Here is a 21,862-nt window from a genome sequence, read left to right as displayed (position 1 = left end):
TCCCCAAACCGTACATCATAAAAAACCCACTCCAATCACAGATAATACAGCGCCACCCAATTTAATTTACGTTAAAATTTATCCTTATTTCACCCAAGTAAAATATGAAATGACAAATAAAAGCAAGGGCTAGATATAAAATATATTGTCCATCTCTGCCAAGACTGTCCTCTTTCCCATAAGTGGGGAGCATAAAGTGCTAAGTGAGATATTGTCAATAAAAAGGTCTTTCTATTATTCCATTTGTAGAGGGACAATTTCCCCAGTAGATGATACTGTGGGCTTGGCATAGTTCACATTCATTTTTATTGTCCCCCCTAGTCCAGTCATGTAACGCTGCAGCAGTGCAGTTCAAAGAGAAACAAATAGGGGGTGCTGGCATATTGGTAGATAAGTGTCCTCATATGCAGGCTAACAATGATTGATGTTAAATTGTAGTTTAATCTCAAAGTTCCCTGCCATAATGGTCTCTTTCTTATCCCCAATATCCTACTGGAAAGAAATTAAGTGGGTCTTCTCTTGGATATCACTTATCCATTGCAAGCTGCTCTCACCTGGTAGCAAGAGATGGATATCACTATCTCCTTACTTCTCTCCAATTACACAGAGTGTTCTGCTGCTCTTTAAATCCTTGTTCCACGTCTCTCTACTTGAAGCTGTTCTGAGGCTCTTCACTAGTTTCACTTCCAACTGGCTGCTCTCACCTGCCAGCCTCAGTGTCACCAGTCACCTCTGTCTCTCCTGGGGGTTAGTTAGCGCTCTCTCTTTTCTCATCTTTCGCCTTCGTCCTTGCTCCTGTTGCTTCGGCGGCTAGCACAGCACAGTCGGCGCAAGGACACCACCAGCCACTCTCACCCGCTGGCAGCCCAAATGCCCACACACCAGCAATCCCTGTCTCTTCCTCAACTATCGGGTTGCTTCTTTCCCGCCTCTTTTTGTTCTTATTCGCAACCTGTCGGCTCATACAGGCACTACCGACACTACCAGCTACTCTCACCAGCCAGCGGTTCAAAGTTGGAGTTAAAAGTTGTAATTTGGCTAATTTGGCGAGCAGGATGGCGGGACAAAGGCTCAGCGTCGGCAGGTAAGTTTTATCCCATTATCCCATCATGCTCTCCACAACAGCTGCTATCTTCCATCTCCATCTTCTTCCGGCACAACTGCCCAGCTCTTTCTTCAAATACTGCAGCATATAGATATAGATAGACATCAAAGATGTTTTTTCAAAAGGCAACTGGACTTTTCTTTGAAGACATTTTGTTTGTCATCCAAGAAATTTCTTCAGTTCCGACTGAATGGTGGAGGATGGAAAGATTTACTGTATTTTTCGGTGCATAAGACGCACCTTTTTACTTCAAAAAGCTGTATCAAAAAAAGGCAACTGGACTTTTTCGAAGACATTTTGCTTGTCATCCAAGAAGCTTCTTCAGTTCTGACTGAATGGTGGAGGATGGAAAGATTTACTATATTTTTCGGTGTATAAGATGCACCTTTTTACTCCAAAAAAGGTGTGTCAAAAGATGAGTGCGTCTTATACACCGAAACTTGGGCTGCAATCAGCGCTGGCAGCTGTCCCCGAGGCCACCCAGCAGTCCTCAACTGGAGGCCAGCGTCTCGGCCCCGGAGATGAGTGGGGCATGTGGCAGCAGCTTCGGAGAAGCGGGCGCTCCAAGCAAAGCTGTCTCAGCTCGGGAATTCCGAAGCTGGTGCCCTCTGTTCGGAGTGCCTTCCCAAAGGCGCTCCCAAAGGCGGGAGATTGGGGTGGGGGCTGATGGAGCCAAGCCTCGTCCCGCTGGATAATCAAAGCCGCCCCACAGTCTCCTCCGCCAGCTGGATGAGTTGAGAGGACACCCACCAGCTTCTCTCAAGCTGTTGCTGCATGCCTCGCCTCATCTGCCTGGCAGCGGGCATTCCTTCCAGGGTCCCTGCCGGCACCACCCCCAGTTCAGATGCCCACCTCCAAAGCCCAGATCTGTGCGCAAGGCTGGAAGACCATGCAGCCCTCTAGCCCGGGAGCTGCCTTTCCGGACAACTGAGCTTCTCTGGCATGAGAAGGTAGCATGAGGTGGCTTACTTTGCCCAGAGAGGGAAAGAAGCAGAGTGGTGCTGGAGGAGGAGGAGGAGTTGTGGCCGTAGCCACAGGTTACTCTCCCTTTACCTGCCAGGCCGTGGGGGCTGTGTCCCATTTTATTTCCCCAAAGTTTTGGGGCGGGGAGGGGAGCCATTATTTCTCTGCAACCTTCCGTCCCCCTCCCCACATTCTGGCCCTTTTTGGGAAACTTTTTCATGCGGGAGGAAAAGTGAGTTACACACATACCTCTGGCAACCTTTTCCAACCTTGGCAAGCAGTGTGTGTGTGTGTGTAGCTCACTTTTGCTCCCATACGAACAAGTTTTCCAAGAGGGGTAAGAAAGAAAAACTTTGCGGAAATAAAACGCCTGCCTGATCCAATGGAGGTGGGTACTGTAGTTGCTTCCCCCCCAAGATGCAGCTCAGCACTTGCAACTCTTTTTTGAGGCATTTGAGGTTGCTACAGCAAGTGAGGTTGATTCAAGACCGGGGAAAAGATTTGCAAGTGCCGAGCTGCTGTGCTGCTCTCCTCGGCTTCTCTCTCCCTTGGTAGGTTAGTCATGCCTACCTTTCCTTCCCCCTCCTGCCAGCCCTGTTCCTGCCATGAAACGACAGCCGAAGGGAAAATAAGCCTTTCCCCCTCAGCTGCCTTTCCATGGCAGGAGCGGCGGCGGCGGTGCCCCACAGTCTGAACGATCCCTTCCCCCAGGACCTGCCAGAAAAGAAAACAAGGGAACTTCATGCCGCCTTAAAGAAAAGCGCAAAGCCACACCGTTCCAAGCACTTCCGGTCCAAAGTCAACCAGTTTTCTCACCCGAGCAGCCCAACCGAAATAGTGGGTCGTTGTGGGAAGGGAAAGATGCAGATGCAAATAGATAAGAATAGATAGTGTGGGGGGGGGGGGGGATATGACGTATTCCCAGTTTATAACTTTCTGGTAAATCTTGCAGCTTCTTAAAGCGTTCTCTCTCGAGGAAAACTGGAGTTTAACTGAATCTTTAGTGCTCTAAAATGGGGGTCTCCAACCTTGGCAACTTTAAGACTTGTGGACTTTAACTCCCAAAGTTCATCAGCCAGCAAAGGTAGCTGATGAAGTCTGGGAGTTGTAGTCCACAACTCTTAAAAGTTACCAAGGTTGGAGACCCTTGCTCTAGAAACACTCCTTTTAAGGAATATTTCAGGTTTATCATCATCATCATATATTTCCATGCACTTCATTTGTGAAAATTGGAGTAGTCAAGAAAGGGGTCTTTGAAAACCTCATGGTATAGTAGTAATAAGGCAACCTCAGCAGGGAACTGAATTGTCCTCTTTTGTTTGTTTTGTTTGTTTGTTTGAGTTAGGGATTAGGAGTGCAAGAGTCTTCAAATCTAGCAAGTTTAAGGTTTGTGGACTTCAATTCCCATTTCTGAGCTAGCATGACTGGTGGAGGAATTCTGGGAATTGAAGTCCACAAGTCTTGAAGCTGTCTAGCTTGAAGTTTGTAAAAAGTGTACATGGTTTTAAAAAGCATACATGATTGTAAAATGTATACATGGTTGTAAAAGGTATTCTGCTACACTGGTATTTTATTAAACAATATAATACTATTTGGTTCAGAATACTTTTTTCCTTGTTTCCCCCCTCTAAAATGTCGGTGCGCCTAATACACAGGTGCGTCTCATATACCAAAAATACGGTATATTCCTTGCAGTTGTCTGGTCGTGTAGAGTTGTTGGGGCCATTTGGAAGTTTATGTATGCCTTCAGGGTTACTTAAAATAGTGCAAAAGGTGGAATCTTCTTGAAACTGCTAAAAGGACTGTAATATAAATAGGAGACAGGTGATGTCATATCCTATCCTCTTTGTTGAGAGAGGGCTGTTCAACCTTAATGTAGATGGTCTCTTTCAAACCAGCAGTCTTCTCTATCCAGAAAATAGACATTACTGTCCTCAAAAGAGTGACACTTATCTTTCAAATGGGACTGGTGAATTTTGTCCTGATGGGTTTTGCTCCCTTATGTTGTACCATGCATTTGTGAAGTGGTTGTTTTGTTTCTTCAACAAACTGTACTGCATAGATCACATTGCTCAGTCATATCTGGGCATTTTATCCTAAGTGTAGACAAGCTTCTGCCTTAGTGTATTTTGGAGTTTAAAGTGTGTGTGTGTGTGTGTGTGTGTGTGTAGTGTTAGTTGAAACAGAATATATAGCCTGGACAGAGAGGAACACTGGTTTGAAAGAGGGCTAAAAGAGACCATCCATATTAAGACTGTACAGTTCTCTCTCAACAGAGAAGGAGGGATACTCATCACCTATCTCCTGTTTACAACGTAGTCCTCACAGCTGTTCCACTAAGGTTCCACATTCATTTGCACTATTTAAGTGACCCTGAAGGCACTCTCAGAAAAAGGGCTAACAATCAGATAGATGACTGCAAGAAATATAAATACATCCTCCGCAATTCAGTTAGTACTGAAAATGCTTCTTGGATGAGAAGCAAAATATCTACAAGGAAAAACAAAGCCAGTTATTTTTTTAAAATGCACCTTTGGGACTCCTGTCTACTTCTTTGCATGATTTCAGCCCATAAACAGAACAGTAAAGAATTAACTGGAACTGCTGAAAGGACTGAAATGCCTTGAGCTTCTATCTTTGTTAAACTACTGCAGGGGTGTCAAACTCAATTTCATTAAGGACCGCATCATGGTTGTGTTTAACCTCGGATGTTGGCTATGGGGGTGGGGTGTAGCCAGCTTGACATTATTCCTGTTGAGGGGCATTTGTGGTGGCCAAGTGCTAAGACAGGACTACCCTCACACACTTCCTCACTCTCATTATAATCTCCTTCCTTCCTTTTTTCCCCATCCTTGCTCTCTTCCCATCTTTCCTTCTTTTTCTTTGTTTTTCCTCTTTCCCTTTCTCCTTCCTGTCTCTTCTTGAATGCTCAAAGACAAAGGGGAAACATTTCTCTTTTTGTTTTTTTTGTTTTAATTTGTTTAATTTGCTAACCCTCTGCCAGTAAAAATGGAGCCCAGGAACAGTGCTCTGTTTTTGCTGCAACAGCCCCTGCAGCTCTTTGCCAATGAAAATGGAGTTGGGGGTGCACATGCCTCACCTGAGCTCCATTTTTGCAGGTAGAGGGCTATAGGAGGCTGTCACGGACAATTGAGGGCTGAGCTCTGTTTCACTGGCAAAGGCACTGCAGGGCAGTCTGCTGTTTCCATGGTGGCCCCATGAGCCAGATCTAAATGCCATGGGCCTTGAGTTTGACATCCCTGAATTACAAAGTAAGCCAAATTGGAACTGATCTCTTAATCAAGGTATTAGGATTTCTACTGCTCATTGTAATCTCATCTAAAGGATGATGGTGTGTAACAGCATGGTTGGCCATTTTAAAATGATAAATTCTAAACTAGCAAGAGTACCATAGTATTTACAGTACAATTAAGACTAGGGATTTTTAAAACCCTGTATGTCTCTGCTGTATCCACTCACCCAAGTAAATTCTGTCTTTTTATGGCTCTTTTTTAATGTATTTATTTATTTATTTATTAGATTTGTATGCCGCCCCTCTCTGTAGACTCGGGACGGCTAACAGCAAAATCCTTGAAATAGTATAGGTCTCAATAGACTTGTGTAGTGAAAGGCAGCATGTTTTGCAGCACTTCATCACTGTCTATTATTCTGGAGTGGATGCATAAAAATAGCAAGTAATTGGGAGAAAGGAAACCAATTGAATAAATGCCCTGACATGTGATTCAATTTTATTTCTCTAGACTTAAGGAAAGGTGCTAAGTTAAAAACCATTATAATTCACTTTTATTACATACAAGAGTCTTTTGAGCAAAAAATCAAATTTCAGTGGAAAGTTTATTATAGATGGATGTGATTGCTTAAAAATTGTTATATCTATATTATGAGTGTGAGTAGCAAATTATGTGGAGAGAGATCCAATAAGTATAAATCTCAATTAGAAGCAATTGCTCTAGAATTTTTGTTGAATGAAGTATCATACTAGGCAGAGATTTTTTTTTTTCATTTTTTAACAATGGCTCTCCGAAATTCTAAAGTCTTATTGAAATTTATTTGACATATGAAGCAGGGAAAGAGTTCCCTTTTCAACAAAATTAAAATCATATTGGATTTGTCTATCTCATGGACACAAATACTCCTCAACCTACAATATTTTTTTGGGGGGGGGGATAAATTTTTTATTGTTTTTCACACCTTACAGAGATTCCAATTTACATACCTCAAATTAAAATATAATACAATACAATGTCAAATGCCAAATTCTTAATCAAATTAATCAATTTTTTCTCATTATTTATCCAATTATTTCTGGTATATATCATTCATCCTGTGCTACCTCCTTTCCAAATGCTATCATCAAGATTTTAGATAATGTTCTTCACTTTCATTTATATTTAAAGTGCTATAGCTATCTAAATTTCTCTTGGGTTTTTGCTATTTTTCCTAACTATGCCATCGTGCTTCAGTCCCTTTCTAGTGTTCTTAGAAAACACATTCCTACTTTCATTTGAAAAAACCCTCATTTTATCGTAGCTGCCCTCAACAATAGAAAATATCCAAATTTACGTCTCTTTAAAAGCCCAGGAAGGAAAGAAAAAAAGAAAAAGGAAAGAAAAAAGAAGAGGAAAAGAAAAAGAAAAACAGAAACTATTCATATCGTCTCTTAATCTATAATAGGAGGATGGGTTGTTGTTAGAAATTTTAAAATACATTTACTACTCAATTCATTTATTTCACTTATTTCATTATATCAGTATACTTTAACAGATCAAAATAAATATAAATCATTATTATTCCATTATTTTGTGCAAAAAGTATCTTCCATTAAAAAAGACCAAAGTACAGTGATAACTCGTCTTACGAACTTAATTCGTTCCGAGACCAGGTTCGTAAGATAAAAAGTTCATAAGACAAAGCAATTTTTCCCATAGGAATCAATGTAAAAGCAAATAATGCGTGCAACCACATCACAAATGTCACTCCTTTCACCTTGCACCACTGGGATGCCCTGCCTCCAGACTTCCGTTGTCAGCCGAAGCTTGGGGATTCCCTGAGGCTCTCCTCACTGGGAAACCCCACCTCCGGACTTCCTTTGCAAGCCGAAGTGCTGGGATTCCCCTGAGGGCTCCCCTCATTGGGATTCAAAGCAGCGCCAACAAAAATGAAAGGATTCATTCCCTAATCTAGATATTTTCCACTGCTGTTCTTAATGTGATAATCTTCCCTAATCTATAAACCCTGCTGCTAATCCCAGCATAATTATCTTCCCTAATCTGTGTGTCTCTATCATATCAGTAATAATAATCTATTCCCTAGTTTAATTATTTTCACTGCTAAATGCAATGCCATAATCTTCCCTAATCTATATATTTCCCTAATCTATATTATCCCTAATTCTAAATATCTTCCACTATTGAATTCAGTGTGATAATCTTCCCTAATCTATTCATTTTGACTCTTTGATGTTTCATCTGTCTTTCCTTATGATGCCTAACATAATTAGTGCTAGTACCCCATATTAATCCTCCTCCTGTTATTATAGCTCTCCTCCCTTTTCTTTTCCCCCTTCCTCCCACTTTGTTTATCACCATAAATCAAATAGGCAATTTATAATTCAATCAATCAGAATAATAAAAAAAAAGAAAGAGAAAAAAAGAAAAGAGAAAAAAAGGTCATTCAAAAATAATCATAATCATTATTAAATACAGGGGGTGGACAAAAAAATGGACTTGACTTTTGGGCATCATAATATTTGAACATATTCAAATCAATCAAACTTGACATATTTTAATGTTTTTAAAAATTCTGTTATTTGATATATTTTTTTAAACTACCTTTTTTTAAACAGAAATTTAAGGAAATTGGTTATAACCTTCTGGAAATGGCAGACCTCTCAGACTTTTAAAGAGGCCAAATTGTTGGTGCTCGAATGGCAGGCGCTAGTATAACAGAAAGTGCCCAAATGTTTGGCGTCAAGAGGTAATGTCTCAAAAGTAATGACTGCTTTTGAAAGAGAAGGAAAAACATCCTCAGCCAAGCACAGGTCTGGTCGAAAGTCGAAGTTGTCTGAGAGAGATAGTCGGACTCTAAAGCGAATTGTCAGAGCGGATCGCAAGACCACAGCTCCTAAAATCACTGCAGAGCTCAATATTCACGTACAGAACCCAATTTCTACAAAAACTGTTAGAAGGGAGCTTCACAAATCTGGATTCCACGAAAGAGGTGCAATTAGAAAATCTCTGCTCTCAAAGACAAATGTTTCAAAGCGTTTAGAGTGGTGTAGAAACCACCAGAATAGCCCGAGATGGCCGGGATTAAAAGGGAATGGTAGGAAACTGGCAGGGGTTTTGTGCCACTCTCAAATTTCCTGGGAAATTTTTTCAGGCTTGGGTTCTTAAGTAGAAAATGGTTCTTAAGAGGCGGGGGAAAAATCTTGATCACCTGGTTCTTATCTAGAAAAGTTCTTAAATAGAGGTGTTCTTAAATAGAGGTACCACTGTATTTGTATGTAAATATTTGTATGTAGGCAAATAAGGAGCTGTGATGTTCCTTCAATACACCAAGGTGATTCGACACAAAAATATGTAACCCTTCCCTGGTGCAGAGCTGAAGGGATTAGATACTGTAGCCTAGAGGATAATTCTCTGCCTTACAAGGCAAAGTTTGCAGGTTCAAGTCCCAGTGGGTATGGCTAGCTGATGAAGCCAAAATAAGGCCGAAATAGATCTATCCTAGTCTCCCTTAATTTTCAAATTCAGCAAAAAAACATGTGACATATGTATATATATGTATGTGTGTGTGTGTGTGTATAAAGTAAATTTTCATTAATAAGCTCCCATAAGATTAAAATATTAATAAATCCAATTCATTATGTATACTCAATTTTTTTTAATAATTTATAACTTTGTGAGAGAAGAGAAAAAGAAAGTGCTAATATCTTTTAGTAATTTCTGGATATTCTTACCAGTATTTTAATTTTAATTTTGTTAAACAGAGGATCAGAACCCCCGGACAATGGGACTTGGGGACATTCCCAGGAGAGGGAATAATCCCCGGTGCTGCGGCCATTAGACACCCCCCCCCCCCCCCCAATTTATAATAGTTTGTTTAATGACTAAAGTTACAATGGCACTGAAAAAGGTGATTTATGACAATTTTTCAGAGTTAACAATAATTGCAACATCCCCACGGTCATGTGATCAAATTTCGGACACTTGACAATCGGTTCATATTTATGGCCATTGTTGTGTTCCAAATTCATATGATCCCTTTTTGCAACCTTCTGATTAGCAAAGTCCATGGGGAACTGCAGTGATTCATTTAACAACTGTGGCAAGAAAGTTCATAAAATGGAAAAAACCTCACTTAACAACAGAAATTTTGGGCTCAATTGTGGTCATAAATGAGTACTGCCTGTACTGAAAAAAAATAATTTTAATGGTTTGAGCTTTAAAAATTTCTACTATTCTGTCCAATTTCATATAAGAATGATTTGTTTTAAGATTTTGTTTGAAATACTTGACAGTATTAAATACATCTAATCCTTGAATTAGGAATGTAACAAAGCCTGCCAATTACAGGATTTGTTGGAGTGAATAACATAAAACAAATGTGATAATTCCCTACTTTCTACTTTTGCCCACGCATTCCCTGATCGTATGCACAGGTTGTTAAGTGCACAAGAGATATCTCAGGTGTGGAAGACCATACAGGGGAGGGGCTAAAAATGAAATAGTCCAGCTGCTTCCGACCATCCAAGACACCCGACCCACTGAAATATCTAATACTTCCTCTGCGGTTCCCATAATTATTCTCCCTTCCATTCTGCTACACCAGATCACTTACCTAGTGAAGATCAAGCAAGCTGTCTCCTCTCCAACTTCTTTGCCATGGTTTGTTTGCTTGCAGTCTTGGCACAAAAAGTGTTTATAAGCTGACAAGACTTTGGTGCAGAGAAATCACATTGCTTCAAGCCTCCTATAGGCTTGCAAATACTTTTCACACTGAGATTGCAAGCTTCTGGGGGCTATGAACTCACACTAATGTTGCAATTCCTATGCAATCATTCATAAGTGTGAACAGCTGTGGTGCTGCAACATTTGTAACTGGGATTGTGTCATAAATACTGGGGAGGGGAGGTGTTATGTTGTATGTTCTAACAGTCATAAGTAAACTGTAGTAACTGGAGGATTACCTGTATCATTATAGGAGGAAGATTATGAGTGGGGAAGCAACTCTATACTTAGTGTACTGACTGAAATCAATATAGTTCAGAAGAAATTAGCATTTGCAGCAATGAGATGGAGAAAGACAATACAACGACGGAGAGAGCAAAATAGCTCTGCTGAGGTATTTACACACAAACATCATATAACTTGTGGACAGAGGTATATTTCATCTAACAGAAATATTATTCCAGCTTAATTTACTCAAATTACCATATTTTTCGGTGTACAAGACGCACCGGTGTATAAGACGCACCGAGATTTTAGAGGATGAAAACAAGGGAAAAAGTATTCTGAACCAAATGGTGTAGTATTATATTGTTTAATAAAATACCAGTGTAGCAGAATACCTTTTAGAAGCATGTATACTTTTTTAACCCTGCTATTCTCCATTGACTCTGGAAGGAGAGTCCATCATGGGTTGTTAACCAATCCTATTGGTAGAGACTGAGTTAATTTAAATAATTAATTAACTGGCACCGCCGCCTTAGCAGCCCCCATGAGCCAGTTTTAAAAACTCAGTCTAAGTGTAGAGACGTTTGAGTTTTTCTTCTGAGTTACCTTGTGTTATTTGAACATATATGGTTTAATTAAAATTGATTAAAATTGATTAAATTAATTAATTATGTGATTATTTAATTTTTTTTTACCGTTTTAATGTTTTTTCTTCTGTTTCTACAGGTGAGAACAAGTGTTCCTGTAAGGGGTCTCTGCCCTCCGTGGGCACTCCCCCACCGTTTTTCTCCTCGGGGGCCCCTTCCCTCAGCGGGTACCACCCCAAGCGAGGAGCGACACAGCCTGGGGTCCCTGGCCTCCGAGGCCAGACCCGGCTGCGAGCCGAAGGTGGGGGGGTCCGCCCCCCCCCACTGGGAGGCTTGGGGGAAGCTCCGATTCCCCAGAAACATCGTTTTAAAAAATCTGGCTGAGCGCCAGCGCCTCTCAGCTGTTTGGCGGGGCGAAAAAAAGCCGCCGCCGCGCCGCCGCTTCCTGGATCGCCGATTCGGCGAAATTGCTGAGAAGAGCTGTCAAGGAGCGGGGCTGGCTGGGAAGAGGCAGATTGCCCTGGGGGTGTTGCCCCCCCCCCATAAGGGAGACGCGAGGAGCTAGCAGCACTAAAAGTGCAGGTTGCCTCAGAAGTTGCTCTCGCGCTCGCCATTTTGTTGCTAAGGCGGGAAAACGTTGCTCTCCGCTCCATTGCTGGGCGCGAACAACAGGAGCTGGGCTACTCTGCGCATGCGCAAGGCCCAGGGGTGTCGGATCGCCATTTTGTGCTCAATTTCGGTGGAGAAAGCTGTCAGCGATTTCTAATCTGTGAGTACAATGGAAGATCAATCACTTCCAGTGAAACTGCCCTCTCCTAGCACGGTTCCCAAGGCCAAAGCTAGATCCAAGGATAAGGCCAAGGCCCAGCACTCCTCTTCCTCGTTTAAGGAAGCTGAAAAGCGGATTCAAGCCTTGGAAAAGAGGTTGGAGGCGGCCCTTCACACCCCCTTGACCATTTCTCCTCTGTCTGCGCAATATTTGCCCCTGGCCAGGGACACATCAACTCTTAATCCCGCTATAAGACCAGCAGAGGTGCTGTCAGACCACGATTGGTCTCCAGACAGGCAAATGCCAACTATGCCTCAGGTGCTCCCTTCTCCTGGTCCTATCCAACCTAGGCCAGGGTCAGCAAGTCAGTCTCTAAGGAGCGGCCAGGGACCCTCAGCCACCTTCACGCCTACAGCAGCGGGGCTTCGAGGTCCACCTGAGACTTGGCCTTCTGCAGGGCTTAGACCTCAGCCAGATACTTGGCCTCAGATGTCCCCTTCGGTTCAGGATTTAATTAATAATGCCTATACTCAGGGGATGGCGGCGGGGGTGCAACAAGTTACACAGCAGCCTCGCCAGGTGCAATCAAAAAACCTGTGGTGCGCACCGCCCCCCTCAGGATTGGGGTCTTGGGCTGAGGAAGCAAACCCTTTAGAGGAAACTGAAAAAGACTATGAGCTATCTGATGAGACACCACCAGAACAGCCTGTGGCGGCTGGGCTCTTTAAAGCCTCAACTTTCAGGGTATTGCTTCATAAGGCCAAACAGACTGTAGACTTGCCAGGTCCTGGAAAATCAACAGACACCACAGATGGGACCAAACCAGCTACAGTCCTCTTTAAGGAACCCCAGCCTGAGTCAGAGCACATTCCATCCTCTGATATTATCTAAAGACCCTGGCAACATCCAGCTGCCGCTCAGGGCCCCTCTGCAGTAGAGCGAAGATTCTACACATTTGATGAGGAGGTAGAAAAATTACTGGAGTTCCCTCCTATAGATCAGCCTGTCATGCAGCTGATTTCCAAGTCCTTAGTGCCATCTGAGACAGGCGATAGCCTAAAGCCTGAGGACAGAAAGGCAGAGGTGTTGATACGCAAAACACACCAGATGGCGAGCTGGGGATTTCGAGCAGCGGCGGCTGCTTCCTTTTTCACGAGAGCATCTATCGTATGGCTGCAAGAGATGCAGGCCAGACTTGGACCAGATGAGGGTCGCTTGCGACAGGATCTTGGGAAGCTGTTGGCAGCAGCAGAGTTTTCAGCGGACGCCACTCTGCATGCGGCCAAATTTTCGGCCAGGAGTATGGCGGCCACACTGTCATCAAGGCGCCTACTCTGGCTGCGAAGCTGGCCAGCAGACCTGAAGTCTAAATGGAACCTGGCCTCGGCACCCTTTCAAGGGGAAAAGCTTTTTGGGGAAGCGTTAGATCCAGTCCTTGTGGAAGACAAGGATAAGAGAAAGTCCCTCCCCAGAGCATACAGGCGCCAGGAGCGTCGCTATACTCCCTACCAACGCAGGCCGTCCTTTCGGTGGGACTCTTCTGCTCCAGCGGGTCAAAACACAAGACCCTATTCCCAGGCCCAGTATAACTCCAACACGTTCCGAGGCGATAGAGCGCCCTTCCAGGATCGCCAGAGAGGGTATCAACAGTCGAGGCGTCCCTTTCGTGGCAACCAGAGGGGCTTCAAGCGCCCTAAGTGACTCTTTTCAACGACCCCTGGGAGGAAAACTTCGGTTTTTCGAGGCCGCATGGCGGACTACGTCTTCCGACAGGTGGGCGTTAGCAACTGTCTCCCAGGGCTTGCGCTTGGAGTTCCTCCAGCCCCCACCATACCGTTATGTTCAGTGCCCAGTTCAGCGGGACCCCCTGAAGAGGTCACAGCTTCAGCAGGAGGTAGCCCATCTCTTGGAGATACGGGCAATAGAGGAAGTGCCCAGGCACGAAATAGGTACCGGCTTTTATTCAAGGGTCTTCCTTGTACCAAAAACATCGGGAGGGGTGCGCATGATCCTCAATTTAAAGCACCTCAATACTTACCGTATTTTTCGCTCTATAAGACGCACCTGCTGATAAGACGCACCTAGATTTTAGAGGAGGAAAATAGAAAAAAAATATTTTGAGCCAAAAAGGGGAGAGGAAGGAGTGAAAGAAGGGAGTGAGGGAGGAAAGAAGGGAGGAAGGAAAAGGAAAGCAAGAAATGGAGGGAGGAAAGGAAGGAAAGAAAGAAAGAAAGGGGGAAGGAACAGGAACAGAGGAAGGAAGCAAGGAAACTTATGAAAGGGGAGAGTAAGAGAGGAAGGACTGAAGGGAGGGAGGGAGGGAAGAAGGTAGGAAGGAGAAAGAAAAGAAGAAATAGAGGAAGGGAAGGTAAAAGAGAGAAAGAAAAAGAGCAAGAAAGAAAGCAAGAAAGAGAGAAAGAAAATGAAAGAGAAATAAAAATAGAGAGGGGGAATGAAAGAAATGGAAGGAGGGAAGGAAGGAGAGAAAGAGAAAGAAAGAAAGAGAAAGAAAAAAGAATGACAGAGCAAGAGAGCAAGAGAGAAAAAGAAAGAAAGAAAGAAAGGCAACTTCAAAGAAAGGCTCACTGAGCATCTCTCTCTCTCTTTCTATCCCTCTTTCTTTCTTTCTTTCTTTCTCTTCCTTTCTCTCCTCTTCCTTTCTCTCCTCTCTCTCCCTCCCTCTCTTTCTCTCCCCCTTTCCCTCTCTCTTTCTCTCTCTCCCTCTCTTGCTATCTCTCCCCCCTCTCCCTCTCTCTTTCTCTCCCCCCTTTCCCTCTCTCTTTCTCTCTCTCCCCCTCTTGCTATCTCTCCCCCCTCTCCCTCTCTCTTTCTCTCCCCCCTTTCCCTCTCTCTTTCTCTCTCTCCCTCTCTTGCTATCTCCCCCCCTCTCCCTCTCTCTTCTGAGTTGTCAGCGCTGTCCGTCAGGCCGGACTTATGTGTGTTCCATCCGGACAGAGTGGTGCTGCGGTTGGACCCTTCGTTTATCCCGAAGGTGAATTCAGATTTTCACAGAAGGCAAGAACTGGTTCTACCGGACTTCTGCACACATGGTCAACATCCTTCTGAACTTCGTTGGCACAAGATTGATGTCCGAAGGGCTTTGAAGCTCTATATCAGGAGGACTGCTTCATTTCGAAAGACTGAAAGACTCTTTATTTCATTTGCTCAGGCCACGATGGGTCTTGGAGTTTCTTCGCAATCCCTTAGTCGCTGGATTAAGGATTGCATTGCGGAGGCTTATACATCAAGATCTCAATCTTCTCCCGCCGGGGTTATGGCCCATTCCACCAGAAGTGCGGCTACTTCGGCGGCTTGGTCAACGCAAGCTTCTTTAGAGGATATCTGTCGTGCCGCTACTTGGGCCTCATCATCTACTTTTATACGCCATTATAAACTGGACTCATTGGCTTCGGCAGAGGCTTCATTTGGCAGGCGTGTCTTGCAGCGAGTGTGTGTCACTCCAACGTCCTCGGCCCAGCCTTTTCCCTCCCAGGGGAATTGATCTTTGGTATATCCCATGATGGACTCTCCTTCCAGAGTCAATGGAGAAGAACCGTTGTACATACCTGAACGGTCTTCTCAGTGCTCTGGAAGGAGAGTCCATACCCACCCGGCATGGTGTTTGGCCAGGTCGCCGGAGTGCTGGGACTGTTAAAGTTTATATATTGTTATGAAGTTAATAAAGTTTTCTGATTTTTACATTGTCTTCGTTTTTAAAACTGGCTCATGGGGGCTGCTAAGGGGGCGGTGCCAGTTAATTAATTATTTAAATTAACTCAGTCTCTACCAATAGGATTGGTTAACAACCCATGATAGACTCTCCTTCCAGAGCACTGAGAAGACCGTTCAGGTATGTACAACGGTTCTTCTGTTCGAAAAAACTCCCTAATGTTATGTTCCCGGGTCTATTTGACCCGGACTGCAAATTGATCATTTTAGGTACTTATATTTGGTCTTTTTGAAAGCTTTTTTTCACCTGGAAACAAGTTTGAACATTTCTGCACACGATGGAATGAAAATTGAACTGAAAAAATTAATCCTTATTGGTTTATTTTGCACATAAATGTGCCTCCCCCCCCGTTTTTGTGAAAGTTTTTTCAATTTATGGATAGTTTTGCTTGCAAAATCCATTCTATTTTACTAAAGTTGGTGTGGGATTGGTAGCTTGTACCTTTCTGAACATAATGATATGAAAATTGAACTGAAAAAAATTATCCTTATTGGTTTATTTTGCTCATAAATGGGCCCCCATGCTTATACTCAAATAGGCTTATACTCGAGTAGGCTTATACTCGAGTATAAAATGATATGGTCTTATATTCAAAAATAAACCAATAAGAATCATTTTTTTTCAGTTCATTTCTATTTTTCTTATGTTTAGGATTGTTCAGTTTAGTATATCAAAACTTTTGAGTTTATTGATAATTTTGCCTGCAAAATGCATTCTATTTTACTATTCTATTTTGGTGTGGGATTGGTAGCTTGAACCTTTCTGAACATAATGATATGAAAATTAAACTGAAAAAATGATCCTTATTGGTTTATTTTGCTCATAAATGGGCCCCCATGCTTATACTCAAATAGGCTTATACTCGAGTAGGCTTATACTCGAGTATAAAACAATAAACCAATAAGAGTCATTTTTTTCAGTTCATTTATATTTTTCTTATGTTCAGGATTGTTCAATTTAGTATATCAAACCTTTTGGGGGGAAATTCCTTAGGGATTTGTAGCCTTAAAATTTAAAATTTAAAATTTCATTTTAATCTGGAGTCGGCTCAATTCCACAATCCCTGCCTTCTTGAGCAAGCAGCATTCCTGGTGAAGAAAAACAAAAGCCGGCGGATGGTTGTTCCAGGCAGCCACAAGTGGATTCCGCCTTCCCCATCCCGGGAAGAAGGTGCCTAGGGGATGAGGAGGGGGCTTGAGGTGCAGCAGCAGTGGCCCACCTGCCCAGAAACGCCCCCCCAGCCAGGCAGTGCCGACATTGTCTGCCACAGCGGCAGATGGATCGGGCTGTCTGCTGCAAGCCGGAGACCCAGCTGGGCAGCGGGTTTGCGAGGGAGGGGGGGCTTTGGCGGCTTCCCTTCGGAAATGTCACGTCCACACCTCAGTCGGGAAAGGGCTCAGCTCCATCAGCCCCCACCCCAATCTCGCATCTTTAGGAGGGCTCCTGCTGAGGGCTGCCAGGTGGCCTCAGCAGCATTCGGTGTATAAGATGCACCCACTTTTTAATGCACTTTTTTGAAGTAAAAAGATTCATCTTATACACCGAAAAATATGGTACTTTTTAAAATTGATGAATAATACATGAATTTATGAAAAAGCTGCCAAGAAAACTACAAGAACTAGTCCAAATAGTCACTAGGGGTCAACACTGACTCAAAGACACAACCTTCACTCCTAAATAACAATTTATGGTATTTGTACAATCTCTATAGTACCAATAAAGGAGAATATTTGTAGCTCAGAGTGAAATGAGGGATCCTTGGTGCTCTCTGTTCTTGGTTGTTTTCTTGAAGACATTTTCATTAACCAAACTAGCAACAATACTGATGATGTTACTTGTAATGAAATATCTACAAGAAAATAACCAAGCTCAGAGACCATTAAGGATTCTTCAGTCACTATAGTATAAAATACTAATACAGATTTTAAAACACCTTGTTATATAGTGGGTAAATAAATGCCCAAAGGAGAGATTTAAGAAACATGATTTTTAACTTTGATTAGAATCCTATGGTTTACTATAATTCTGTTTGTGCAGTTTCCTCTGCATAATATTCCCTCTTTCTCAGACCAATTAAATATCTAAATTAGGAACTTATGATAGCAATTCATTACCAAATGAGGTTAAAGTCACTAGATTTTTTATGAGCTTTGTTACTTTGTAAACCATAACCAATGAAACATACAGGTGAAACTTGAAAAATTGAATATCATGCAAGAGTTCATTTATTTCAGTAATGCAACTTAAAAGCTGAAACTAATATATGAGAGAGACTCATTACAGAACGAGATGACAGGGACAGGTCTCAGTCCTGTTTTATGGGATGAATTTGACTTGGTGTAGCACCTGATGAAGTGGACAAGATCATGGGAGCTGTGAGTTCCTGCACCTGCTTACTGGACTCGTATCCCTCCTGGCTGGTTTCATCAAGCAGAGAAGTGACACGTTGTTGGATCCAGGCATTGATTAACACTTCCTTGAGCAAGGGGTCCTTTCTTTAACCACTGAAAGAAGCGATTGTGCTATCCTCTCCTGAAGAAACCATCCCTGGATCCAGCCGAGTTGAAAAACTTTAGACCAGTCTCCAACCTACCCTTCTTGGATATGGTTGTAGAGAAGGTGGTGGCGCTCCAACTCCGGCGGTCCTTGGATGAAGCAGATTATCTTGACACTTTTCAATCTAGTTTCAGAACTGGTCAAGGCACGGAAACCACTTTGGTGTGCTGATTGATTATCTCTACCAGGCCTGGAATAGGGGTGCTTCTTGACCTCTCAGCAGCCTTCAATACCATTGACCATGGTATCCTTCTTCGACGTCCTGAGGGATTGGGATTGGGGGGCATCGTTCTATGGTGGTTCTTCTCTTACCTCTAGTCGTTCACAGTAGGTGTTAGTGGGGGGCAGGACAGAGGTTCACCCGTAGGCCTCTACTAAAGGGGTCTGTCCTCTCCTCTCTATTTTTTAACATTTACATGAAACCACTAGTTGAGATCATCCGAAGGCACGGGATGCGGTATCATCAGTACGCTGATGATACCCAATTATACATTTATACATCTCTACCCCATGCTAATTCAGTGAAGCCAACAGGCTCAAGCTCAGCCTTGACAAGACTCAGTAGCTCTGGGCATTTCCTCCGAAGGACCATTTCATCTGTTCATCAATTGTTTTGGGGGGGGGGATTTAAACCGCTCAGATAGGGTCTGTAACTTGGGTGTCCTCCTAGATCCACAGCTGAACCTTGACCACCTCTCAGCTGTAGTCAGAGGGACCTTTACCTGGATTCGACTGGTATACCAGTTGAGGCTCTATCTGGACCAGGAGGCTTTGCACAAGGTCACCCAGGCCCTCATTATCTCTCATCTAGATTATTGCAACACGCTCTACATGGGGCAACTCTTGAAGAGTGTTCAGAGATTATAGATAGTCCAGAATGGACCCACACAAGCTGTCATGGGTGTTCCTCAATACACCCAGGTCACGCCGCACAGGCTACCAATTGGTCTCCGGTCACAATTCAAGGTGTTGGTTATTACCTATAAAGCCCTACATGGCTTAGGACCAGCCTCTGTATGAGACAATCTCCTGCCATATACCTCCCAGAGACCAATCGGATTACAGGAAGTTGGCCTCCTCCAGGTCTCGTTGACTAAACAATGCAAGTTGATGGGACTGCGAGGAAGAGCATTCTCTGTGGCTGCCCCAGTGTTATGGAACTAATTACCCTCTGATGTCTGCACTGCTCCCACCCTACTATCTTTTCGAAAGGCTGTAAAGACGTGGCCTGGGGGCCGTGAATGTAACACCTTCTCATGTCCAACTGCAACTGTTCTATATATTTGTGGATTCAATTGGTTAATTCTTTTTAGTTTATTATGGTTTTTTAAATCTTATTACTAATTATTTCATTGCACTATTTATCATTGTAAGCCGTCCTGAGTCCCACTGGAATTGGGCAGCATAGAAGTCAAATAAATTAAATTAAATTAAATTAAATTAAATGCAAAGCAAGATAGTTCAAGCTATGATTTGTCATAAATGTGATTATGGGGTACAGCCCATGAAAACCCCAAATCCACAATCTCAGAAAATAGAATATAATTCTTTATTTGCCAAGTATGATTGGACACAATGAATTTATCTTAGTGCATATGCTCTTGGTGTACATAAAACAAAAGATACATTTGTCAAGAAACATGAGGTACAATATTTAATGATTGTCATAGGGGTCAAATAAGCAATCAGGAAACAATATTGTTTAAAAATTGGAATATTGTGAAAAGGTGCAGTATTTCAGGCTCAAAGTGTCCCACTCTAATCAGCCAATTAAGCCATAACACTTGCAAAGGGTTCCTGAGCCTTTAAATGATCTCTCAGGTTGGTTTGGTAGGAATCACAATCATGGGAAGGACTGCTGACCTGACAGTTGTGCAGAAAACTATAATTGACACTCTCCGTAAGGGAAAGCCTAAAAAGGTGGATGTTTCCAAAGTGCTGTATCAAAGCACATTAATAGAAGGTTATGTGGTAAAAGTGTGGAAGAAAAGGGTACACAAGCAGCAGGGATGACCATAGCCTGGAGAGAAAAAGACCATAGCTGGATTTTCAAAAAAAGGCCATTCAAAACAGTTGGGGCCTTTCACAAGGAGGCTGAGGCTGGAGTCAGTTCATTAAGAGCCAGCACTCACAGATGGATCCTGGATATGGGCTTCAAATATCATATTCCTCTTGTCAAGCCACTCCAGAACAACAAACAACGTCAAAAGTATCTTATCCTGGACTAAAGAAAAACAGGCCTGGTCTGTTGCTCAGTGGTTCAAAGTCCTCTTTTCTGACGAGAGCAACTTTTGTATCTCATTTAAAAATCAAGGACCCAGAATATAGAGGGAGAATGGAGAGGCACACATTGCAAGATGCTTGAAGTCTAGTGTGAAATTTTCAGTCTCTTGATTTGGGGAGCCATGTCATCTGCTGGTGTTGGTCCACTATGCTTCATTAAGTCCAGGATTAACACAGCCGTTTACCAGGAAATTTTGGAGAACTTCATGCTTCCTTCTGCAGATGGGTTTTATGGAGAGGCTGACTTCATTTTCCAGCACTGCCCACACTGCCAAAAGCACCAAAAACGTGTTCAGTGACCATGGGATTACAGTGATCCCTCGATTATCACGAGGGTTCCGTTCCAAGACCTCTCGCGATAATCTATTTTTCGCGATATAGCGGTGCGGAAGTAAAAACACCATCTGCGCATGCGCACCCTTTTTTCCATGGCCGTGCATGCGCAGATGGTGGAGCGACGAAAGTTCGGAGGCTGGCAATGGTTGTTTTTCATGCCGGCCACCCCCACCCCCAGCGCCTCCGGGCTCCTCGCCGCTACCCCCCGCCCGCCCGATTCGCCCCTCTCACCGGCTTTCTTGGGGCACGAGTCCTCCTTCGGCAGCGCTTGTGGCAACGGCTTCTCGGCTTTTAGAATGCCCGCCTCCTTCCTTCCCTCCCTCCTTCCTTCCTTCCTTCCCTCCTTCCCTCCTTCCTTTCTCTCCTTCCCTCCCTCCTTCCCTCCTTCCTTCCTTCCCTCCTTCCTTCCTTCCCTCCCTCCTTCCCTCCTTCCTTAAAAAGCACTTAAATAATGACAGAATAAAAAACCCCAGCCCTCACCTGGGTTTCCCTCATCTGCATCGCCTCCTTCTGTGTTTCCAAGACGGTTGTACAGTTGCTGCGCCTTGGTTCGTATAGTGTTCGTATCCAAAGCAATGCTCTTTTTGCGGCAGTCTTGTACCCACACGGACAAAGCAGCTTCCATCTTCATAAGGCGTTTGTTTCTAGGCGTCACCATTCTTTTTGCAGCCTTGTTGAACATTATCTGAGAAGTTTGCCTTATCTTCTTTTCGTCTTTCCGAATGTATCGCACAGTCGATTCGTTGATCCCATAATGCAGACCAACATCTACATTAGAACGTCCCGCTTTCAGCATGTCCAAAAGTTCAATTTTCTCCTTAATTGTCAGCATCTTCCTGCTCTTTTTAGCGTCGCCGCCTCCACTCCGCGTGCAACGTTTAGGAGCCATCTTCCAACAAGTCTTAACAAGTTCCAACAGTTCCAAAAGCTCCAAAGCACGCTGAGCAAACAACACTGATTGGCCGAGATTTCTGTCCATCAGCATTGTCGGGCGAAATGTTTGCAATGACAACACTGATTGGCTGTAATTTTGCTGCAACACCGTTGCCGGGCAAACTTTTTGCGATGGCAAAGCTGATTGGACGAGATTTCGGCCAACCAGCAATGGCAGACGTCAGTTTGGTGATGACGTGTGACGTCATCGGGCGGGAAAAACCGTGGTGTAGAAAAAAAAACCGCGCACGTATTTTTAATTTATTATTTTTTGAAAAATCGCGATATAGCGTTTCGCGGAGATCGAGATCGTGAAAATCGAGGGATCACTGTACTGTGCTTGAATGACCAGCAAACTCGCCTAGAGAATCTATGGGGTATTGCCAAGAGAAAAATGAGAGA

General features: G+C 43.4%; 3 protein-coding genes across 11 annotated transcripts in view; 1 reads left to right on the top strand and 2 right to left on the bottom strand.

The window, feature by feature from the left end:
* Window positions 1-21,862, bottom strand: part of CDV3 (CDV3 homolog) — a 103,964-nt gene that overhangs the window by 59,588 nt on the left and 22,514 nt on the right. The gene's annotated exons all lie outside the window — the stretch shown is intronic.
* TOPBP1 (DNA topoisomerase II binding protein 1) overlaps window positions 1-21,862 on the top strand; it is a 217,414-nt gene that overhangs the window by 190,204 nt on the left and 5,348 nt on the right. For 6 of the 9 annotated variants that reach the window (XM_070730148.1, XM_070730145.1, XM_070730147.1 and 3 more), the window contains one exon: window positions 10,295-10,435. The exons of the other annotated variants lie outside the window; for them this stretch is intronic. In XM_070730148.1, coding sequence (XP_070586249.1) covers window positions 10,295-10,435 — 141 coding nt within the window. The remainder of the gene's footprint in view (window positions 1-10,294; window positions 10,436-21,862) is intronic. 9 annotated transcript variants of the gene reach the window in all.
* LOC139154990 (putative CENPB DNA-binding domain-containing protein 1) lies at window positions 19,446-21,830 on the bottom strand. The gene is made up of 2 exons (XM_070730159.1): window positions 21,008-21,830; window positions 19,446-20,459 (listed from the first exon to the last, which is right to left on the bottom strand). Exons 1-2 carry the CDS (start codon window positions 21,510-21,512, stop codon window positions 20,338-20,340), a joined length of 627 nt encoding a protein of 208 aa, XP_070586260.1. The 5' UTR covers window positions 21,513-21,830; the 3' UTR covers window positions 19,446-20,337.

The sequence above is a fragment of the Erythrolamprus reginae genome, chromosome Z, assembly GCF_031021105.1.
Source record: "Erythrolamprus reginae isolate rEryReg1 chromosome Z, rEryReg1.hap1, whole genome shotgun sequence".
Classification (NCBI taxonomy): Eukaryota; Metazoa; Chordata; class Lepidosauria; order Squamata; family Dipsadidae; genus Erythrolamprus; species Erythrolamprus reginae.
This window is presented reverse-complemented; position numbering and strand designations above follow the sequence as displayed.